Raw genomic sequence first — 23,669 nt, 5'->3', positions numbered from 1 at the left:
TTGGGGCTGTTGTATCTAGTATATTTGCTTGGTAAATAAATATTGATTATTTTTTTGTAGGCTAAACGTCATCGGATCGCTTTGTACTTTGTTTGGACGGCAAATGAAAGCGTGTCTAACTGCAAACATCATTACTAGTTTACCCTCAAGCTCTTTCTATGTTCGTCTCAGGACTTCACTGTAGTAAGAGCCCTCTCATGGACAATACGATTTTCGTTAGACAATCTGTGTTGGGCATTAAACTCACCTTATTTCTGCACTTTGAAGTCACAGGTAGGGTCGGGTGGGGCACACTAATTATATCGGAAGCCTAGTTGCGGGGAAAAGTGAGCGGTTCGTTTTTTAAAGACAAAGTTTGACGAGAATCACCGAATTGCCTGGAAAGTCCAGATGCATGTGCACTGGCATCATTTTGCCTTCTACATAAGGCGCTTTCACACCGGCCTTGAAAGCCGCAAAATGCACGGAAAATAGGATCCGCGCCTCCGATGTGAAAGTTTTGAACGCGCGTTGGTGGGTAATTGTTGTACGCCTTTTGTCCTGCAAGCCGACCTAGTCACAGCGCCGGGTTAGCAGGTAACCCGCCTCCACTTGAAAGCGTAGGAGCAGCAGCCGGAACAGTGCGAATGCTCAGCTCATTCATAAAAAAATTACAGGGGAAATCACCTCATGCAGCAAGAAAGACAGTGAAAGTAAAAAAAGTAGCCTATACAATCATGCGCCAGGAGGAATGCTCCGTGCCTGTAAGTAGGTTAGGCTTTATGCTCAAACGATGTTGATTAGTAGCCTAGGTCAAATTAACTGATATAATAATACGCTTCAGAGGACTATAGCGTCTGTGGCGAATTGGTCTGAGGATATTCCCTCTGGAAACCAGCTCCAGAACTGCAATCTGTCTAGCTAGCCACTTGTGCATTCCCTTACAAAAACTACTAACGTTATAGTAGTCATGTGCATTTATAGCCTATACTATTCCCTCTATGAACATTATGCAGACTGCAGCTGTTTGATATGCGGGCGTCGTCTTTCAGAACGGCCCCTAATTAGACTACTTGATGGGAATCATTTGCTTTACAAAAAACTGGAACCAAAAGATAAGAATTAGCCTTGTAGCCTACCTAATAGGCTACATGATGGTGCGTCTGTGATGCATAAAGTCGATCAGATGAATATTGAAAGCCTTATACCATGCTGCATGTGGACAACACTTTCGTGTTTTATCAGTTTTTATCCTTAACGAACGCAGCTTTATCAGCTTGATCCTTAACAACTTGGCTGGCATGCATCAGCGATGTTTGGTTGTTGAATGAATTCGTTCATCATACAGTAGCCTAGGCTAATATTCATTTTGGCGAGGAGCTGGGTGGAAATGCCTCCGCTCGCCTTTCAATCCGGGAGGGGTGGATGTCACTTGAAAGCACACCCCAGGACGGGAATGTGGCAGTGCTGCTTGGCTGTGTGTGAAAGCAATTTCTGTGGCGAGGCTGTCGGTTTTGCGGGCCTTTTGAACTGCAATTTTGCGCGATGTGTGTGAAAATGGCTATACATTCTGCAATGCATTTTAGACAGACCACCACCGTTCACTTTTCCCCGCAACTAGGCTTCCGATATAATTAGTTTGCCCCACCCGACCCTACCTGTGACTTCAAATTGCAGAAATAAGGTGAGTTTAATGCCCAACACAGATTGTCTAACTCTAACGAAAATCGTATGGTCCATGAGAGGGCTCTTACTACAGTGAAGTCCTGAGACGAACATAGAAAGAGCCTGATGGTAAGTTACTAGTGGAGCCTCAAGGCAAGTCTGGTTTGTAGGATTGCCTGAACACAGACTGTGTGTAACAGTGTATAAGAAATTGTACTGTAGTAGGTGCGTGTGTGTGAGGGAGAGAGAGAGAGAGAGGCAGTGCCTGCACCATTGTTAACTTTCGCATTCAACGCAAGTGCTGCCAGTGCCATTCATTTAACATAGAATGAGTGTGGACCATATCACCATCATCATCACCACCACCACCGGGCTCGGCTCGCCCTCTGACGCGTGGGTCCACTCCGCACTGCTGGTACGCGTCCGGGGGAGGGATGGAGGGGGGGGGGGGTCTCTGGGCTGCCCTATATGGCTGTGGATGAGCTCTATGCTAATATCGGCTTGAGGGGGAGCGCATCGCGTTTCTGCAGCCGGGCAGGCAGGCAGGCAGGCAGTGACAGTCAGTGTAGGCTTCAGAGTCTGAGCAGGCTCCACACAGCCATGGCTGAGGGCGGAGAAGGGGAAGATGAGATCCAATTCTTAAGAACTGTGAGTAAAACATTTGGTTGGGCTTGGACGCCGTGAGCCGTGTTCTTAGCGCTACAGTTTGCACTCGGCTTCAGCTAAATAACAGTTTCTGTCCAGATGCGGGTAGCTGCCAGTGCCAATAAGTCACGTCCAAGTTAACGTTAGATGTTTTGCGCAAGTTCATGTAAAAAAAAAAGAGGCGTTTATTGTGGCTTTGCTCCTGCATGGATGATGGATTGTGGAAGTTGTCGCAGGGGTGCATGCATGCTGCACCCCGGGCCCCCCCCCACAGCCGCACCTGTCGACAGGACTCTAGCCGGGGAATCTCAATGAGGGTCTTATCTGCAGGTGCAAGGGCAAAAACGACCTAACACCAGCTACTTATAAAATGCATTTTATAAGTAGCCTTCATCTTATGATTCGTCTTCTGGTACGAGTCTGCCACGGCAAATGACGGCGCGGTGCGTAAAAACCGTCACTCAGAGCTCGTTTATTTTCACACATTATTGCCCTCGAGGATACATAGTCTAATAATCAGACTGCTAATTTTACTTTGATCGGTTGATTCCTCGTGCCCAGGGAGAATACTTTCAGTAAGTTTGCGCTAACACATGCCGCCCTCTGCAATTACTATTTTAGTTGTTTGACGCATGTCTTCGGGCTCTGCTCGATGCTGTTCCGCTTGTAAATGATATGACAGGTTGTGGTGGGAATATCTGTAACGGCCGCTTGACCGCGCACGGATATCGCCTACCGCAGGACATGTTGCATTATGGCCAGTGAGACAGTGTCACAGAGTCTAGCCCCAGGTCAGTTGATATAGGCTACAGCAGGCCAGGAGATCTCAATATTTTCATGTTACAGACCCCCAAATAGCCTACACACACAAATTAGGTCCTCCCATTTGATAAGATTTTGCCCCTGGGATCCATATGGGAGGTTGCTGCTGTTAATTCAATTATAGTGACATTCCTCCTGGGGTCGCCCCTCCAGGACCCCACTTTGAGACCACTGATGGATAGGGCCAGATTGCTCATCATATACATAATTGTTTTGGTGGTGGTGGTGGTGGTGGTGAGACCACTTCTGCCATTGGTTGAAATTCATTGGCGTCTGAATGAGATTTAAAGTCTCTGTCTTGAGTGACTGCTATGTGTTTTTGCTGTATGGTGCTCATGGAAGGACACGTCTCTCTGATGTAGGCTACATTATTGGCCACAGCTTAATCTAATATTATATATAAATATCTAAGAAAAGTCAGCTTTAGGAATGGGGAAAAGATGGAGTTTCCTATTGATGCCAATGTATTTTTGAATCTTTTGAGATACAACTCCCTATCATGGTGTGAGATGTTGATCTATACACATTACAAGCTCCTGCAGGCCACGTCAGTGACAGGCAGGGACCCTGTAGTTAACGGCCCCTACTATTCAAGAGGCCTGCGATATGCAGAGCCACGCCTCTTGGATTCCACTGTCACAATGGCATCCCGCTTCTGATAATGACAGCAACTTGTGAAGGGACTTTCCCTGAAGACCACACAGCCTTGTTATAAGACTGGAGTGAAGAGAGAAGCGCGCCCTCACAGCACAAAATAAGGGTGCTAATTGACACACATGCCATTACAACCTGTTGGACATTATACAAATAATCCATGTGAAATAAGACTGGTAATTTAAACACATGACATTACAACATGTTGGACATTATACGCCATGTGTACAACCTGGCATGGCTTCAGTGGGTGGTTTGTAACTCATTCCTATCTTTGGAATTAAATTAGTTACAGGACAACTTGTGGTAGAGATTTCTTTCCAATCCATTCAGTATTTGTAGAAATGGCCAATAGGCATGCAAACCACCCTGGTATTTGATGCCACTGTCAGCCAGTGACAGAGGTCTAGACACTGAATCCATGTCAGTCTGCCACGTGATGTATGCAGTGCGTTGTTTCACTCTGTTGTTGAAGTGTCAAATTGGCAAAGTTGGCAGCTATGAGAGTAGAAAAGAGGCTGGGAGGAGGACAATGTTACACCTCTACCACAAGGTGAGCAGGGCTGTCTGTGCTGTAACACAAGGTGAACAGGGCTGTCCCTGCTGTAACACAAGGTGAGCAGGGCTGTCTGTGCTGTAACACAACGTGAACAGGGCTGTCCCTGCTGTAACACAAGGTGAACAGGGCTGTCCCTGCTGTAACACAAGGTGAACAGGGCTGTCTGTGCTGTAACACAACGTGAACAGGGCTGTCCCTGCTGTAACACAAGGTGAGCAGGGCTGTCCCTGCTGTAACACAAGGTGAACAGGGCTGTCCCTGCTGTAACACAACGTGAACAGGGCTGTCCCTGCTGTAACACAAGGTGAACAGGGCTGTCCCTGCTGTAACACAAGGTGAGCAGGGCTGTCCCTGCTGTAAGACAAGGTGAACAGGGCTGTCCCTGCTGTAACACAAGGTGAGCAGGGCTGTCCCTGCTGTAACACAAGGTGAACAGGGCTGTCCCTGCTGTAACACAAGGTGAGCAGGGCTGTCTGTGCTGTAACACAAGGTGAACAGGGCTGTCCCTGCTGTAACACAAGGTGAGCATGGCTGTCCCTGCTGTAACACAAGGTGAACAGAGCTGTCCCTGCTGTAACACAAGGTGAACAGGGCTGTCCCTGCTGTAACACAAGGTGAACAGGGCTGTCCCTGCTGTAACACAACGTGAACAGGGCTGTCCCTGCTGTAACACAACGTGAACAGGGCTGTCCCTGCTGTAACACAAGGTGAGCAGGGCTGTCCCTGCTGTAACGTATAGCCCCGCTCTCACACCCTTACTGATATTACAGGAGCTACAAAACTGCAAACTTCACAGCCTGGACACTAATTGTTTATGGCAATGTAGCCTATAAAGTTACAGGCAATTGCTGACTGAGCAGGTATCTGTTTTCTGGGGTTGTGGTATTATTTTTCTACTGAAATTGAATTTTGAGTAGAAGTGACAGGGCTGTTGTGGTTTCTGCAGGTTTAGACTCTGTCAAGCAAGACCTGAGAGAAGTCATATGATGCAATAGCCAAGTTCAAGTGTTGATGAGTCCTGCAACTCCATATAAACAACCTCACAAAGGCTAAAGAATTCAAGACGGCTTGTGGTGTTCTTTAAAAACTATTTTTTTTTCTCTTTGAGAAAATGAGCAAATTTACAGCTTTGGCTTGTATGGCACATGGCAGTGGATATATTTTAATATTCATTTGTTATTTATGGTATTATCATGAGAACACTTTTAATGGGGAGTTTAATGGGCTGTTTTTTTTGTCCCTGAAAAATTACCAATTTGGAGATACAAGGTTTTCACCTGACAGCAGCGTAACCTTGTCCAGGTGAGCTGAAGCTGGCCGTTACCACCTTGAAAAGCAGCCAGGTGATCCGGGCATGATCCCGGCCTCCAGTGAGCCAGTAGCTCCTCTGGGCTTATTTGGAGTTTATGTTGTTCTGGAAGCCTTCTGCATACCAAGGCGAGGAGCGGAGAGGTTTAAATTTAGCCTTTTAAAAGCTGATGCTTCCAGAGCACATACAGCTCCGCTCCCCCTGGCACCAAAACCACCAGGGTCAGGGCTTCAACTGGGCGCAGCACAAGATCAGTGGCACTTTAACGCCATTTTTATAGGGATAAACTAGCATTTAGAAATCAACAGCTCCATAGCACAACGTAATATACAGCAATTTATAAAGCTTGATATCACAAAGTATTTTACAGTGCGATTAATCTGTATTTACACAAGAGCTTTGAGTGTAACACAGCAAGTGGTGTTGGTTAACTTGACTAAATATCAAATGAATCTACATGTGCTACATCTCTGGTATGCTTGGAACCATTTGAAACACATTGAATAACTTATGAATAGAAAAGTTTTGTCTTTGGAGAGTCTGCACAGGGTTTAGCAGACAAGACAATAGCATTGTTACTGTGGGATTGGCTCCCTCCGTCACAGGTCCATCTCGTCGTCCATGGAGAGGAACAGAGAAGATCTGAGTCATTACATTACATTAGAGAGTCATTGCCTAATTGGATATTGTCATTTATCGAAATGTGATAATTTGAAGTTGAATGGTTAGGATTTTAATCAGAATCAGAATCAGAATCAGAAAGACTTTAATGATCCCCGGGGGGAAATTGGGACAAGTTACAGTTAAATTGTGTAGTATTATTCAAATTGGTCAGTGAGAATAGATATTTGGATCTTCATAACAATGTGCATTCAAATGAGAACTAGAAAAGTTCACTCGGTGGAGTGCAGATCTCCGCCAGGACCGCGTTTTCCCCCAAGCTGATCCATAGACCATGTGTGTGATGAGACATCGTCTGAATGCAATGTGGTAGTGAGTGTTGTCATACTGAGATGCTATTGTTAACCATATATTGGTATTGTCTGCTTTTAGTTTAGTGTTATGGTGATGTATTTATTATGATGGGTTTATTGTATGTGTTGGAATGCACGTATTTGTGTTTTTGTCAAGTTTTTTATTGTGCGTTTGTGTTAGAATAATTGTGGTTTAGTTTTTTTGATTAGGGGATGAGGTTATGTGTAGAAGGGTGCATCTGGGTCCGAGCAGCGCACTCCCCAAGTTTGAAGTCAATCGGACGAATGTTTGTCAAGATAAACAGCTTTTTGTGTTGACAGTAGGTGGCGCTGTCAAATTGCAAGAAATACAGGACTGCACTATGTCGAGTCCCCAGCAGCACACTCCCCAAGTTTGAAGTCAATCGGATGAATGGTTCTCAACAGGGCCCGAAATTAGAGCCCGCCACCCGCCAATGGCGGGCAGATTTTAGCTTTGGTGAGTTAGGTTTGTCGTCTCTCCGCCACGTGGCAGGTCCCAAAATAGTCGTCATGTAATATTAAAACTGTGTGTAGCCGGCCTGTGTCCATCCAGTCTGGAATGGAATGCAGTCGTCAATTTAGCGGAGGTAAAAAGCGTCTTTTAACCTCTGCTAAATTGACAGCCTACATCGGGCGAATCAATCAATGAATCAATCGCTCGCGCTTGTTGCCAAGCTCATGTGATGAGGAGATGAATCAAAATGCTTGCCACCAATAAAGCCAAAGGGGAGCCGAGAACGAGTGCAGGAGAGCTAACGCAGGTGCCAGGTGTGAGTGGGAGAGAAAGGTCCGTAGCCCAAGTTGTGCGCTGTCGTGTCTGCAGTGAGACTGTCGCAGTTATTACTTTTAGCTGCGTTGTTTTTTTTTACAACAATTTAAGCTCAAGATTGACTTGACATGTTTTGATAAGATTGACTTGATATTGACATGTATTGATTAATCAATCATCAATCAATATATTAAAATAATTTGCTTCAAATTTTACTCTGGCCTCTTATTTAAAGGCCCATTCCGTCGGTTCTGGCGAGAAATAAATGTGCACAAAGTGTTTTTTATTGGCAATGAGTGAATGCGCCTTGACGTAACTTAAAAATGGCGACCAGGGGCGTTTCTCTCCGACCAGCCGTTCAGAAGTGGAAATACCGCAGTTTCGAAGGGGTTAGCATTTCCCGCCACAGCTAGAGGATGTGACGTCTGTGCGTTCATGAGCCTGCCTCTTGTCCTGGCTCCGGCGTAAACGAAGAAGACTGCTAACAGGAAATGGCTAACGTTACGTTCGTCGCTAGCTGCTAGCAAAATGAAACAACAACACAGACTCCAGAAAAAGTCCACACTAAATAAATAAATAAATATTTATCTAATGAAGCCCGTCTGGCCAGACAGCAGCAATGTGACCGACATCGGGGGGAAACTAGAGTCAGGACTGTGTTTTCGGTTCATGAAGGGAACTTGCTGTAGCTACTGTAATGTGGTTTTGACCAGATAACGTTAGCTGCTTGCTAATGGATTTTCAAGATTCAAGATTTTTATTGTCACTCCGTAGTACGAGTATCTGACCACCTGGTCAGAAACTCTGCTAACATTACCGTCTTGTGTGAAGTAATGCAACCCTAGCGTTACTACCGTTATGCTTATGGTCATGGAACATTATTGTTTGACTGCAGTTAGCTGCGGTGGTGAGTCTGCTTATTATAACCATAACGTTAGCTTGATGCTATACGTGGCTAACTAATAGATTTAGCTATATTTATAGAAATTACCACCAGCCCCATTAATAACATTACTGTCTTGTGTTGATAATAGGGGTGTCACAATATATCGTCCCACGAAATTTCGCGATAGTAAAACGTCACGATATGTATCGTTGAGATGAAATCTCATATCGCAATTTTTTTTTTTTTCTTTTTTTTTTTTTTTAAATAGACTAAGAAACGTCTTTGTTTGTTGAAGTTCAATGTGTGGAAAGTAGTTCAGTTGAACAAGTCTCTGAAGAGACACATGAGAAGTTATACAGGAGAGAAACCATTCAATTGAGTTTCTGGCAAAACTGTTTACTTGACAGGAAAAACTGAAGATGCATAAAAAATAGATTAAGAAAAGTCTTGTTGTTTGAGTTTGAAGAAAAACTGAAGATGCATAATGAGAATTTATACTGCTGAGAAACCTTTTAGTTCAAAGTAAATCTAAGTGACGTGTAACTCATTCTATTTCAAGATAAGCCTTATCTCCAATCTCATGTTTTTTCTAGTTGTTATTGTAATAACAATTTCCCACAACAGCCAGGTTGTTTTGTATTTGTGCATTTCAAATAAAATACTACTTTTCCAGTCATATATTGTCATTATTCAATTTAAAAAAAATATTGTTAAAATCGTATCGTATCGTATCGTTATCGTGAACCCAGTATCGTGATACGTATCGTATCGTGAACTGAGTGTATCGTGACACCCCTAGTTGATAATGAATCTAACAGTCGGACATATGCAGATAACGTTAGCCTACTGTCTGTTATGCTTACGGTACATTGTTTGACTGTTCAGTTTGGTCAAGACGTACCGGGGGAGAAGGCTCTGACTGCAGTTAGCTGCAGTGGGACTGCACATAGTAACGTTAGCTTGATGCTAATCGCGGCTAACTAATATTAATTTACATTTATAGAAATTACCACCGAGCTCCACTAATAACGTTACCGTCTTGTGTGGATATGAATGTAACAGTCGTAAATATGCCTAACGTTACTGTTATGCTTATTAAACATTGTTTGATTGTTCAGTTTGGTCAACCCCAGGCATTAGACGGTACCGTACATACAGGGGAAGCAGGGTAGTTCCTGGCTCACGGTAACGTGAATATCCTATTCATTTCCCCGCAGCCAATGTAAGCCAAAACACGGCCAAACATGCCACAATAACGTCCGATAATTCATCCAGAATCCTTCCTGGGCATCTCGAGGCTGATCTGACCGATAAATTGGCCAGGTTGCCGTTTTCAAGTGACTTTTATGAGTTAATGTTACACAGCAACCAACACCTCTGCTGTTGCCAGGCAACTGCTTGTGCGCATGCGAGTATGGTGCCCGCGCGTCAGCTCGTTCACACGCTGCCTGCAGTTACTCTAACGGCCACCGGCGTCAGTAACAGTGACAATTGACGGAATGGGCCTTTAAGTGTGTATTCTTCAACGTAATAACTTATCTACTTGAAATGTACTGAAAAAATTGATATGGATATATGTGACACAAAAATGCGTTTTTTTTTGGCCGGTAAGAAATATGCTTGGCGGGTAGATTTTTTCCATCTACCCGCCACTGGCCGGTGGGTCAAAAAGTTAATTTCGGGCCCTGGTTCTCAAGATAAACCACATTTTGTGTTGCCAGTATTTATTGTGCATTTGTGTTAGAATAATTGTGGTATAGTTTTTTTGATTAGGGGATGCGGTTAGGTGCATCTGGGTCCGAGCAGCGCACTCCCCAAGTTTGAAGTCAATCGGATGAACGTTTGTCAAGATAAACCACTGTTTGTGTTGCCAGTAGGTGGTGCTATGGCGAATTGCATGGAATTTAGCTCCCTGCACTCCGTTGCGTCCCTCTAAGCGCACTCCCCAAGTTTGAATTTGATGGGAGGAACGGTTGTCAAGAGAAACCACTTTTTGTGTTGCCAGTAGGTGGCGGTATGCCGAAATTCGGCACTGCACTGTGTGGAGTTCCCCCTAACTGCACTCCCCGAGTTTGAAGTTGATGGGACGAGCGGTTCTCAAGATAAACCACTTTTTATGTTGCCAGTAGATGGCGCTGTGCCGAATTGCACGAAATTGGGCACTGCACTGTGTGGAGTTCCCATCAGCACACTCCCCAAATTTGAAGTCGATGGGACGAACGGTTGTTGAGATAAAAAAAACGAAATCTTATATCCCATTTACTTCTGTCTGCGGCTAGTTTATACTCCCACAAATCATTTTGCAGTGAAAGGCTTATGTAATAATAATATTAAAAACACATGCCCTAAACAACGTGTGTGTGTGTGTGTGTGTGTGTGTGTGTGTGTGTGTGTGTGTGGGGGTGGGGGTGGGGGTGGGGGTGGGGGTGTGTGAGACCATGTTTGTAAGGTGACATGTTTTCCTGGAGTAGACTTCCATTTCTATCTGTAGGAGTTAGATGACTGACAGCAAGTAAAGCTCATATGCAAACACTCAAGTTTGACCAAAGCAAACGAAGACTTCCTGTTTACTGCGATGGATTATCTCACTATGTGGAAGTTGTTTTCCTCTCCATACTGTGCAGGAATGAATGACGCGGGGAAAATGGCTTCTGAAGCTAGAAAAACAAGTGGGGATATCTTCACTATGCTGACTGTGTGTGGCTGTATGCAGACACCACCCAGAGTAATATAAAGGAGAGGGGCAACCTACATCATTGGCACCAACTAAAAAACAAACACTGTATTATCCTTTAAGGGGCTGTTCACACAGGACGTGTGTATTTGAGAAGCCAGCGCCTTTCTGCAATTTCTGCAAAAACTTTCAGGAGCGCTCCTCTTTCAAGGACCGCACCTGGCGTTTAAGCGCTCTTGGCGGCGTGTTTTTGGGGCGGAGCGCTCTGGATGTCTCAAGCTGAAATAAGTTGAACATTTGGAGGAAAAGCGCGCTGCTCGTCAATGTCACTCCACCTACCTCTTCTCCTGGCAGGGGGATTTTCAACCTCCGCTGCTGCCAGAAATGCCAATAATCTGGCTTTCATGTTTACAGTGTGAACAATCAGCAACAACAAACAGATGAAACTAGCTGGCTACCGTCCGTGTGATCGTTGTGTCCTGAACTGTACTGTACGTGACGGCAGGGAAAAACAAAACTCGACATGATTTCCAAAGCGTTCTGATCTGAAATACGCCCCTAAGGGAGTCATTGATAGAAGCAAGATCCCACCATTCCAGAACAAACAAATACATTGCACTAGTTGACAAGTTTGCTTCTTGCATCAGGGATGAGAGAGAGAGAGAGAGAGAGAGAGATGTTGTGTTGCGTCATCCAGCCTCAGGTGAACTCCCACAGCTTGATGTAAATTGAATGAGATGGATTTCCTCTGTATTGACTGTGCCTGCAGAGCCGCGCTGTGTTCTCTGGCACGCATCAGGACTGAAGGACAGCGCGCCTGCTACGCTTCCTCTCACTTACACAACCTCCACCTCGCCTCACTAACTTCACTTTGCATTGCTAGGGGGTTCGATGCACTGTGGGCAGTGGTGGCCTAAAGCTTAGCGAAGCGAGCTTGTGAGCGGAAGTTCGTCAGTTCAATCCCCGGGACCGTCAGGATAAATCTGGGTGGGGAAAGTGAAAAGGCAGCACTTGCCCCTCCCTCATTACCACCACTGAGGTGCCCTTGAGCAAAGCCCTTAAGCCCAACCGCTCCAGTGGAGCTGCTCAGTGGCCAGCAGATCAGACTGTGGTTGTACTGGTCAGCTTCCAGGTGTGAATGTGAACAGGGCGCTCCTGAAAAAGAGAGCATTGCTCTGCGACACTCCCCTGAATAAAATAAAGGTAAAAAAAGAAAAGAATAGTGCACTCATTGGCCTTGAGCATCTTCAGCTGCCTAAAGTGTGTGTGTGTGTGTGTGTGTGTGTGTGTGTGTGTGTGTGTGTGTGTGTGTGTGTGTGTGTGTGTGTGTGTGCGTGCGTGCGTGCGTGTGTCCCACTGATCACTTGGACTGTTATGTTAGCTGATTAAATGACTTGGTGTTAGAAATTGATCCATAGACAATTTCATCACTTATGCAGAGTTCTAGGACTGTCTACATTTAAAGGCAAATTTGAAAATTGACTTGTTTACCCACATTGACATTAAGGGGCCCTTTACACGAGGACAGTTTCTGAAAGAAACGACACAATAGCGTTTCCTTCACACCTTTTCCTTCACACCTTCTCCCTGTTTACATGAGCGCTGTTGAATATATAAAACGCCGTAATGTACATGCCAGGTCGCTAGGTGGCAGTGTGATCACCTTATTCTTTGCCCATACAAGGACGATTACTGCATGACGTAATTTCGCTTTAAACGCGGAAGTAGAGTACACTTTCCGCAGTCATTTAGACTTGCCAAAAAGCTTTTTTCAAGCTAAAAAAACCCCCCAAACTGTTAAAGTTTTAATATTTGTCGGGTGAGAATGTAACATATATGTGACCAGTTTATCAGAATAACGCCTATTGGAAATCTTTAACGAGCAGCGAGGACCGGGAGCGCTGACTGTGATCTGTCACCCTACTGCTACTGGCAGTGAGAAAACACTGTCGACTGCTTTTGTAACTAACGTTAAATGCCGACCGGGTACAGCCATCGGCTCCTCGCAACAGTAACACTATGAACATGTGACTGAAGTTGGCCGCAGTGTGCTTAATTCTGAGTGTTGCCAAACTTCATTCATACTGACGTTGTATTTGGTTGCCAACTCGCGCACAGCATCGCGTGTGTCGCCTGTGCAGGCACGTCAGAGTTTCTGAAATGTGCCGTTCCAAAGTGATTACATGGAGCGCTCAGCGGGGAGCGTCACCAAGAATTTCACTCTGGAAGGTGGTTTTAAAATGTGTCGTTTCCTAAGCGCGAATTCGCCGTCGCCGTCTTAACGGGAGGCACTAACGATACAATAATTCCCCGTTTCCATAGGAAACCGTCCTCGTGTAAAGTGCCCATGAGTGTGGTCATTATATTGCTGAGGCCAGAGGTGAAGTAGTTATTTCCCTCTGGTCGCTCGTGCCACGGGCAGAACATGTTGACACCTCCAACACCTTTTGTTGTGCAGACCACTGTCATACCTTGGCAGTGTGTCTGCGACCTTAAAGCAGTGTTGTCATACCTTGGCATTGTGTCTGCAACCTTAAATCAGTGTTGTCATACCTTGGCATTGTGTCTGCAACCTTAAAGCAGTGTTGTCATACCTTGGCATTGTGTCTGCAACCTTAAATCAGTGTTGTCATACCTTGGCATTGCGTCTGCAACCTTAAAGCAGTGTTGTCATACCTTGGCATTGCGTCTGCAACCTTAAAGCAGTGTTGTCATACCTTGGCATTGTGTCTGCAACCTTAAAGCAGCATTGTCATAACTTGGCATTGTGTCTGCAACCTTAAAGCAGTGCTGTCATACCTTGGCATTGTGTCTGCAACCTTAAAGCAGTGTTGTCATACCTTGGCATTGCGTCTGCAACCTTAAAGCAGTGTTGTCATACCTTGATTGTGTCTGCAACCTTAAAGCAGTGTTGTCATACCTTGGCATTGTGTCTGCCCCTTAAAGCAGTGTTGTCATACCTTGGCATTGCGTCTGCAACCTTAAAGCAGCGTTGTCATACCTTGGCATTGTGTCTGCAACCTTAAAGCAGTGCTGTCATACCTTGGCATTGTGTCTGCGACCTTAAAGCAGTGTTGTCATACCTTGGCATTGTGTCTGCAACCTTAAAGCAGTGTTGTCATACCTTGGCATTGCGTCTGCAACCTTAAAGCAGCGTTGTCATACCTTGGCATTGTGTCTGCAACCTTAAAGCAGTGCTGTCATACCTTGGCATTGTGTCTGCGACCTTAAAGCAGTGTTGTCATACCTTGGCATTGTGTCTGCGACCTTAAAGCAGTGTTGTCATACCTTGGCATTGTGTCTGCAACCTTAAAGCAGCGTTGTCATACAGTGCCTTGGCATTGTGTCTGCAACCTTAAAGCAGCGTTGTCATACCTTGGCATTGTGTCTGCAACCTTAAAGCAGCGTTGTCATACAGTGCCTTGGCATTGTGTCTGCAACCTTAAAGCAGCGTTGTCATACAGTGCCTTGGCATTGTGTCTGCAACCTTAAAGCAGCGTTGTCATACCTTGGTGTCTGCAACCTTAAAGCAGTATTGACAAGCTGATGAAATAGCCAGGAATTATGATGGTGGAGGGACTGAGCATGAGGAAAGATGCCTGCAGGAGTTTGGCATAAATAATTAATTCCCAAAATACTGTGTATCCACTCAATATAAAGTCCAATATCTCTCAAATATACAGAATGCAGTCTGTAAAACTGTCATCATTCTGCGACCTCAGGACTTACTGTAGGGTATTTTCAATTCAATTCAAACTTTATTCCAGACACACAGGGGGTCCATAGAGTACATACATATTATCAACATCACACAACAAATTATACAGTTAAAAAAATAAGAGAGAAACAACAACAAACATAAGATCATAAATAGAGGCTGACTCTCCAGTGTTTACGCAGCCTGGACGAGAACCGAAGACAGCTCTTCCCAGGATTGACTATATCCTCAATAATACTGTTCTGGAACTCATCCAGGCAAGACGTGAATCCATACATAGAATGCCTTAAGAGAGCCTCACATGTGTGGATTCCACACATTACAAACAAGTGACTGGCACTATGCCACCTAGGGACCTTAAGTAGAATCCTCAGGGCATCATTGTAGGCCACCTTAAGCCTCCGCATGCTACCTTTCTTATATGTGCACCATAAGAAGGCTGTGTACATGGGAGTGCAGAAAGCTTTAAAAAGTGCACACTTAACAGGACCAGAACACATACTGAACCTGCGAAGCAACATATTAGCCTGAGCATAAAGTTTGCGGCACTGTCTATAGATATCTCTATCATCATGGAGATTATCTGTGAAGATGTGGCCAAGGTACTTAATTTCCTGGCATACAGAAAGATGACTGTCAGATAGGTGAAAGGCTGGGAAAGCCAATTTCTTGTCCTCCTGGCTTCTCACTATCATGATACTACTCTTTTTTGCATTGTAAATTATGTCATGTTCATTGCCATAATTTGAGCACACTTTCAATAGTTGCTGTAGCCCTCCACTGTATGGACTCAGAACGACCAGGTCATCAGCGTACATAAGGTGATTGATGATAGAGTTACCCATAAGACAGCTCGTATTGCACTTATTTAATTCACTAGATAGATCATCCATGTAAACGTTGAATAAAATGGGAGATAAAATCCCCCCCTTGCCGGACCCCATTGCTAACTGAAAAATGGGAAGATGTCACATTACCCCATTTAACCTGCATTTGCTGATTTGCGTACCAAAACACCAGTATACGCACAATGTGCTTAGGAATGCCTCTATCAAGCAGCTTCTGAAACAGTTTGGCATGATTAATCATCTCAAAAGCTCGAGAAGCATCAATAAAGCAAAGGAAGACAGTGGAGTTATGGCTACTGTAGCTGGCAATCATTTATTTAAGTGCAAAGATGCATAAGTCTGTGCCATGGTTCTTTTTAAAACCGAACTGGTTATCTGCAGTCAAGACAAACATTTCAAGACGTACAAGCAGGATTCTTTCCAATACTTTGGAAAGGATACTGGCCAGAGCGATAGGTCTATAGTTATCAATGCTGTTTAGTTTACCTGCCTATAACGCTGCCGGTACTGACCATCCTTCAAAAAGTGTGTTTTTGTTTTGTTTTTTGTTTTTGTACTGGATGTTTCATTTTGAGACAGGACTCCTTAATGTGACTTTGGTCTGCAATGTAGCTTTCACCGTCTCATAAATCCAAAGAATTTTAATTGACTGACTTAATTATACAAGCTTACAAGCATGATACACTCACCCTATCATAATCAATAACTCATTTTAATTATTGCCTCTAAGTGTAGGTACTTACTCAACATTATCTGCTCACATTGTTCCATACATCAACTTTCTATTTGACAACCAGTAAATAATCTGAACGGAGTTGAATTTGCATCATAAGTATTGATGTTTCAGTTCTGGGGTTTTATTAGAAAATGGACGTGGTGTGTAGGGTTGTAAAAAGTATTGCTTCGATAAGTATCAATACTAAAAAATTGAAAGGGATACAATACTCATTTGCAACAGGTATCGATAAGTATCAATACTAGAAATGTACGTGCTTTCTCTTATTGAAAAATCAAACCTACTACAGATGTTCCCCTCCCTATCAGTGTTGCTTCAACAAGCCAAAAGGGTTCTGATAGGCTGATGACTAGAGCAGGGGCAATCTGCTGTGTTGCGATAGGCTGATGATGACTAGAGCAGGGGTAATCTGCTGTGTTGTGATAGGCTGATGAATAGAGCAGGGGTAATCTGCTGTGTTGTGATAGGCTGATGACTAGAGCAGGGGTAATCTAGTGGTGTCGGTGCACATTTTATAATGAGTTTTATTGGGCCTAGATTATCGAGAAGCGTGCGTCTGTCTGTCCACCTCTCTTCATTTACTGTACTTTTATGCCTCTTAACCCTAACCCCTCAATGGAAAATGGTCTCGAGTATTGAGGTTTTGCAGCATATCGGTATCGAAGCTAGAAATACTAGTATGGTGACATCCCTAATGGTGTGTGTGTTGGGTGTGTGTGTGTTGTTTTGGAAGGCCGGGTGGAGTTTGCTGCGGTGTGAGAGGACGATCTACCTCAATAATGACCGTCATTAATCAACACAGGGCTGGAAAAGAGTTGGAGTTTTGTTTGCGCTCAAAGGTCAGGGAGGGACTGGAGTTCATTTTCATTCAATGTTCGTTCTCCGCTCTAAAACCATAACGCTTCTCTTCCTGAGAGCCAGTTAGCATGTTTTCTAAGCGCCAATCACATCTCAATTCATTGTGACGAGGCAAATAGATGCGAGGGTGTTTCACTTAAGGAAAACATAATGTGATTTGTCAATTTGCTGGTAATTTGCTGGCATTTTGTTTTACTGTAAGCCCTCCCAACATCCCAGAAACAACATTTTCTAATCTATTTGCCATGTGCATCCGACCGCTGCGGTGTCGAGATGACATCTCGTCGCATGATGGATCTGGAAACTATTTCCTTCCCTTGTAGGGAGGTTTACCTTGTCACAGACCGCTATTGATCCATTGCGAAAGACTCAAATGCTCACTGAATCTATCTCGTGTTGTGTCCCCTCTCGACCTGTCGCTGTTCAATCTGAATCTATCTCGTGTTGTGTCCCCTCTCGACCTGTCGCTGTTCAATCTGAATCTATCTCGTGTTGTGTCCCCTCTCGACCTGTCGCTGTTCAATCTCAGCACAACCCGCCTTGAGGGGGAAAAAACCTCCACCAAGCAAAATCGCTTGAATTATCACAATAACTGTGAACGCAGCCTACTGAGGCTTCTGTGGCACGAGAGGCTGAATTATCGTCAGTTTGCATGATCCGTTTGGACCGACACAGAACCAATCCACAGTCTTTAGGGCGGCCCTTCGTGCAGAATCTCCGCTAAAGTGACAAATGGGCGTAGGTTTGTTAGCAGCTGTTGTTGCTGCCGTTCAAAACTATTTTTGACAAGAAGTTCCCATACGATTGGTAGGCGGATAATCTCTCAAGTCTATCTCAGTCTATCTTTTCAGTAACCTTCAAATCCTCCCCAGACAGTGTGTACTTCAGCTCGGTAAAATTTGGATAGAGGAAGATCTGATCTTCCACAAAAACAAACAAACAAAAAACGCTTGGAAGGAAGTGGGAGGAAGTTTGATGGTATTCGACCAATCACGACACGTTCTCAAAAATGTTCACGACGAAAATGAATCGAAAATATCTTGTCCAATTTCCATTTCCGCTAAGCAGCTTGCTAGTTAGGATCCAACTAGTTTGTTTTCCATTTGGAGCTATATTAAGCGACTGCACAGGACACACAGAAGTGGGGAAATGAGCGGATATCCCACCTTATTTTGACCTGATATATATATTTTTTTACCAACTTTGAGAGCTGCCAAAGTACAGACATGTAGGTGGAGCATTTGTAAATTGTTGGAGCCAAGTGTCTGCCTGGAGAGACTAGTAGGTGGAGATCTCCAACCATCTCGTCTGGGTGCCCAGGCTAGGCTGGGTCAGGAGCCCAGAGCTTAGAGGAAGAGAAGAGGGCTTAAGTTGGTCTTTACTTCACCTGATCTCTGCACTTCTCTTTCGGTCTCCATCGATCTCTGCTATTCTCTCTCTCACACCCCCCCCCCCCCCCTACACACACACACACACACACACACACACACACACACACACACACACACACACACACACACACACACACACACACACACTTTTGCTTCAGTTGCTCCAAACTGAAGCAATATGCATGAAAACTAAGCCAAGGAAATCCTATTTGTTATGGGAGGGGACACTGATCCATGGCTATTTATTATGGGACAAAACTCACTTGACTGTTGAATTTTATTTTATTCTTTTTCTTTACTCAGGTGTGTGGTGCATTATTCACTTCTCCCCAAGGTGTCTCACGCCCCGTGCAGACTACAGCGCCATTTTTCACGTGTAGATGCCTGCTGTTGCCTGCTGGTCACTTGGTGCTGCAGCTTGATTGGCTCTCTTGCTGTATTTCCGTCTTCAATTGCTCGATTTCAAACTGGCCCCTCCTCTCGTCACCACCGTCCGCTGCTAATCGCCTTGCAAAGCATGCTGGGATACCTTGCGACGTGATCCAATACAAAATGAATTGGCAGCAGCAACGCGTGCACACACACACACACACACACACACACACACACACACACACACACACACACACCCCTAAGCAGGCACACATGCAAGCACAAGATGAGTGACAGTAATAGCATGAATGCATTATTAATGGCAAATCTCTGCACTGCTCCTGGGGTCAGAGTAGACCTATTTCTACTCTTTGTGAATTTTGTATGGAACTATTTTTATAAAGATTTCTCTTTCAAAGTACCCCCTTGAGAGGGTTCTCTTCTCTGAGGCTGTGTGGCAGCTATGATCACTGACAGAGCATTTTGAATATAACTATTTTTGTGTGTTTTAGAGGTCTTTGGGGTGTATTCGAAGGCATTTATATTTGTTTTGTGAGAATAATAATAGATGAGAATCAACACGGAGGACATACTGTATTGGCATAAAGAATGCTTAATTTGCATGCTTGATTTTTCTACAAGCAGCAAGGAGTTTTGTTAGGTATTATTCATTCAAGGGTGTAATGTGTCTTATATGCATACGGGAAAAACACATTCTTAATGACATCTGTAATATGGTGTATAAGTGTCATAGAAATGATGTAGTAAATTAATCATCTGTGCAGAATAATCTGTATCTGACAGTCTCCACTGTGGCAGCACTCAGCTCTCCTGTTGACTCCATCTACATCTAGTTTGTGCTGTGGGGCTTGATGGCTGCTTGGTGGTGATGTAAACACAAACACATCTAATTAAAGTGTCAGTGCCAGAAGCAGGCTGGCTCTGTAGGAAATGACTCAAAACATGGCAGCCTGGTCCTGCTACTGCTGCTGAACACGGGGCTGGCTGGATGATTGGATGATCGAGTGTTGTTTTAGCACTCTGGGATGCTACGGTATACTATCGGCTAATTTAAAAGTTTTTAGACTTGATATGAAAAGTCTCTCTCTCTCTCTCTCGCTCTGTCTATCTCTCTGTCTTACTGTCTGTGTAGGTGGGTTTCCATCCACCTGTTTTTATGCGCATTTTCGATTTGCACATTATAAACCTTAGTGGAAATGTTGCAAAATGGGGGGCGGGGGATGAATCAAAATAATGCAAAAAAGTTTTTACGCTTGCGGGAGGTGGAAAAGTTGATGTATGAATAAAAGGTAAATACAATTTAGTGTAGTGGGAATGGATTAAGCAAATCTTCCACTGTCTGGATAATCAAACCCTCAGATAACCAAACTCCAGTTAACATCCCCACCATAAAACATGAGGAAAGCGTGTTAGGACTCAGGATGCACTCTACATGTCGCCATACACTAATACACTTAAGCAGCAGGTAAATAAGCAGCACATACTGTATTTAGGCACAGTTTGAATGGTTGCACTGTGTTTTAACTGAAGACTGCCGGATTAACAGGTGACTGACTTCTAGAAGTGAATTGAATGTTATTCTCTTAAAGCCCAATTATACTCATATAAATGCGTCCATTTCAAGTGTGAAAACCGCGACAACAAAGACTCCTGATTACAAGACAGACAGTTGTGTAGTGTGAAAAGAACAGCAGACGACTGACAACCTTTGGGTAGTGTGTCCATGCCATTAGCAAGAGCGTTATACTACATAATACTGTATTAGCTCTCCTTATCTCCTTTCCTTTTTCTCTCTGCTTAAATCTAACATGACTTGTTCTTTGGCTCGGCCTATTGAGGTTTATCAGATATCCATCAGATTATAGTACCGCAGGAATGAGTCCGGAAGGCCTGGATGTTAACACTTACGTGTAAAAGTCAATGGGAGTTTTCTATGGGAATTTTGGTTAAATGCATGAAATAAGGTCTGTGGTTAACAAAAGTTTATGAAACAGCGAAGTTTGTGTTCAGCAAGACAATCTTAACAAATGAGGACCAATTTTATGATTTTCGATGCGTAAATTCATTTATTTTTAACATAATTTTCAGAAAACTCTTCAAAAGTCATAAAATTGGTCTTGGTCTTCATTTGTGGAGATTATCTTGCTGAACACAAACTTTGCTGTTACATAAACTTTTGTTCACCACAGACTTATTTGATGCATTCAACAGAAATGTCCATGTCATATTTGCCTTCCGCACCTAAGAACAGGGACTTCTGGGTAAGCCTACAAAAAATACATCATCCCTGCAGCTGTGGTACTCTACAGCTTTCTCCTAGAAATGTTTGTAGAGCTAAAACTCCACCCTGCCCAAAACCTTCTCACTACTCTGTCTCTGCCTGTTGTTTACGTCCTCTGTTTTCATCCTGTCCTACTTAGAATTCTGTGTTTTTCCATGTCATTGCAGTTTGTCACTCTCTCCTCTGCCTAATCTGTTTATTTTTCACACTCCCTTTCTTCCTGGGGCTGGAACATTGCTATTGATAACTTTATTATTTATATCAAGCGCTCATGGTAGAGAGACAATGCGATGCCTGAAGCCTTTGGACTACAGTTTGCTAACATTTTTGTCCTGTGCTGCTGACAAGCGGGCCATGTTGTAGTTTGGATGATTTTGAGCTGGGGTTATAGAGCACCGCAGGAATGTGTCCAGAAGTAGCATGTTGGATCTTCAGGGGAAAAGTGAATTAGAATAGGCTTTTCACTTAAATGCATAAAATAAGGTATGTGGATAACAAAAGCTTTATGACACTTTTATGACTTTTGAAACATAAATGCGTGGGGTTTCTTTCAACGCGATTTTTAGAAAATGCTTCAAAAGTCATTAAAGTGATTCACGTTGGTGAAGATTATCCTGCTGAACACAAATTACCACTCCCATAAACCACATACCTTATTTATGCAGTTAAGCGAAATCCCCTTTCTAAAACCCTTCACTTTTCCCCTGAAGATCCAACATGTCCGGGACATTGTAGCGGGTCATGTTGTGTTTTGGATTATCTTGAGCTGGGGTTATTGTAGTTTTGATCTTTCATCCTGGGACCCAGGTTAATTAAAACACAAGTATTGTTGTCAAGTGGAGACCCAACACTGACAAATGCTTAACCCTAACCCTAGGCACTAGATAGATAGATAGATGGATGGATAGATATAGAGAGTGATAGATAGAGTGATAGAGTAAGTTACTTATCCCAGAGGGAAATTCTTGCGTTACAGCAATGACAGTAGCTGTGTTTCCATTACAGTTTTTCGCAAAATAATTGCGATATTTCTACAACTTCGACAATGTACAATTGCGACTTGTAGGCGTTTCCATTGAAGTTTAGTTTGAGTGACGGCGCACACACCTGAACGCAATTCCCCGTTGCAGCAGCTGCCACAGTGATTACGCACGGGGATCTGCCCCAAATCCCGTCCCCTGCATGCTCAAATCTAACCAATGGTCAATGCAAATCACAACATGAAGTTACAACGCATATAAACGAGCCTGATTATCAATTCAAAAGAACATGTTGCTGGCTGCGGTGAATGCAGTGAGCGCGAGAGGCAGAGGAAAAAAGGTAGCCTACAACTGCGCGCACACAGACAGGCAGCCTGTCACCATGGACCGATTTCTGTCATTAAACATGATCTTTTTTCCCCAGCTCCGCTTTTGCACAACACTCGTCTTTCTGCTAGGTTGCTGCGGAGGTTTTGCCACGGCTTATCAAACCCTTTCTCCCTCATTTTCCGGTCCTTTTCCAAAGGAGAATGGGTCACATGACGTGCAAATGCGGAAAAGTGTGTTTCCATTACACTTTTGCGATAAACTGCTATATCGACACGTCTGAAAAACCACCTCATGAGAGTGCAAAAACTTTTTGCGATATTTGGGAGGTTTTTCGAAATTTACGTGTTTCCATTACCCACTTTCTATTGCGATATTTAGATTTTGCGCATTTCTGATGGTAATGGAAACACGACTAGTGACAACACCAATGACAGTAACATAACATACTTATATCAAAAACACACAAAGGTAGGTGAAACAAATATAGATATAGTATATACATACAAAAAATATATAATACAGTATATACATACTTAAAAAACAATATATACATATTTTACACAACTACTAGTAACTGTCCACTTGGATCATATTATATAATATAATATAATATAATACAATTATCAGGGCTGGGCGATATGACTTGAAATCACTATCATCATTATCACTATCACCATTATTTCCAACTTTTAGCTCGATTACGATTAATGAACGATGATTTTATATGCTTTTTAAACACTGCCCTTAGTTCTACGTTAGTTGGACGGGGCAGAGGCACGTGACTGAACACGATATAGTACTCTTTTTAAGGGGACCCTTCATGAACGCACACATTGGGGAAAAGTATTAACCGAATTAACATTAATTTTTTGAATTAATGAATGAATTAAATTCATTGACATGAGCGAGATTAAGTGGGTTAGAGATTCGAAATGTTGATTCATTTTCTGTTAATTGCCCAGCCCTACTAGGCAATGAATGTCAGTTTGAGGAGCTGTGCTTTGATTAGGCACCGACATCTGCCCTAATCAGATTGTGGTTCTCATACATCTACACGGTATCCTCTTTGCACTCTTATGTTCTTAGTTAAGCTTCACTAAAAACACATCTACACTGCAGTGTTTCCCACAGGATTTTGAGTATTTGTGGTGGGGGACCGCAGACCCCCTAGGGGGGT

At 43.6% G+C, this 23,669-nt stretch overlaps 1 protein-coding gene across 1 annotated transcript in view; it reads left to right on the top strand.

Annotated features, from left to right (window-relative positions):
- Positions 1-2,244: 2,244 nt before the first annotated feature.
- ryr3 (ryanodine receptor 3) overlaps positions 2,245-23,669 on the top strand; it is a gene marked incomplete at its 5' end in the record, with an annotated part of 215,243 nt that continues 193,818 nt past the window's right edge. The window contains one exon of the mRNA XM_083643307.1: positions 2,245-2,292. Within this exon, the coding sequence (XP_083499433.1) occupies positions 2,245-2,292 (48 nt within the window). The remainder of the gene's footprint in view (positions 2,293-23,669) is intronic.

This window comes from Poromitra crassiceps (genome assembly GCF_964638095.1).
Source record: "Poromitra crassiceps genome assembly, chromosome: 9".
NCBI classification, from domain to species: Eukaryota; Metazoa; Chordata; class Actinopteri; order Beryciformes; family Melamphaidae; genus Poromitra; species Poromitra crassiceps.
The sequence above is the reverse complement of the archived record's forward strand: the minus strand, read 5'-3'. Positions and strand labels throughout refer to the sequence as shown.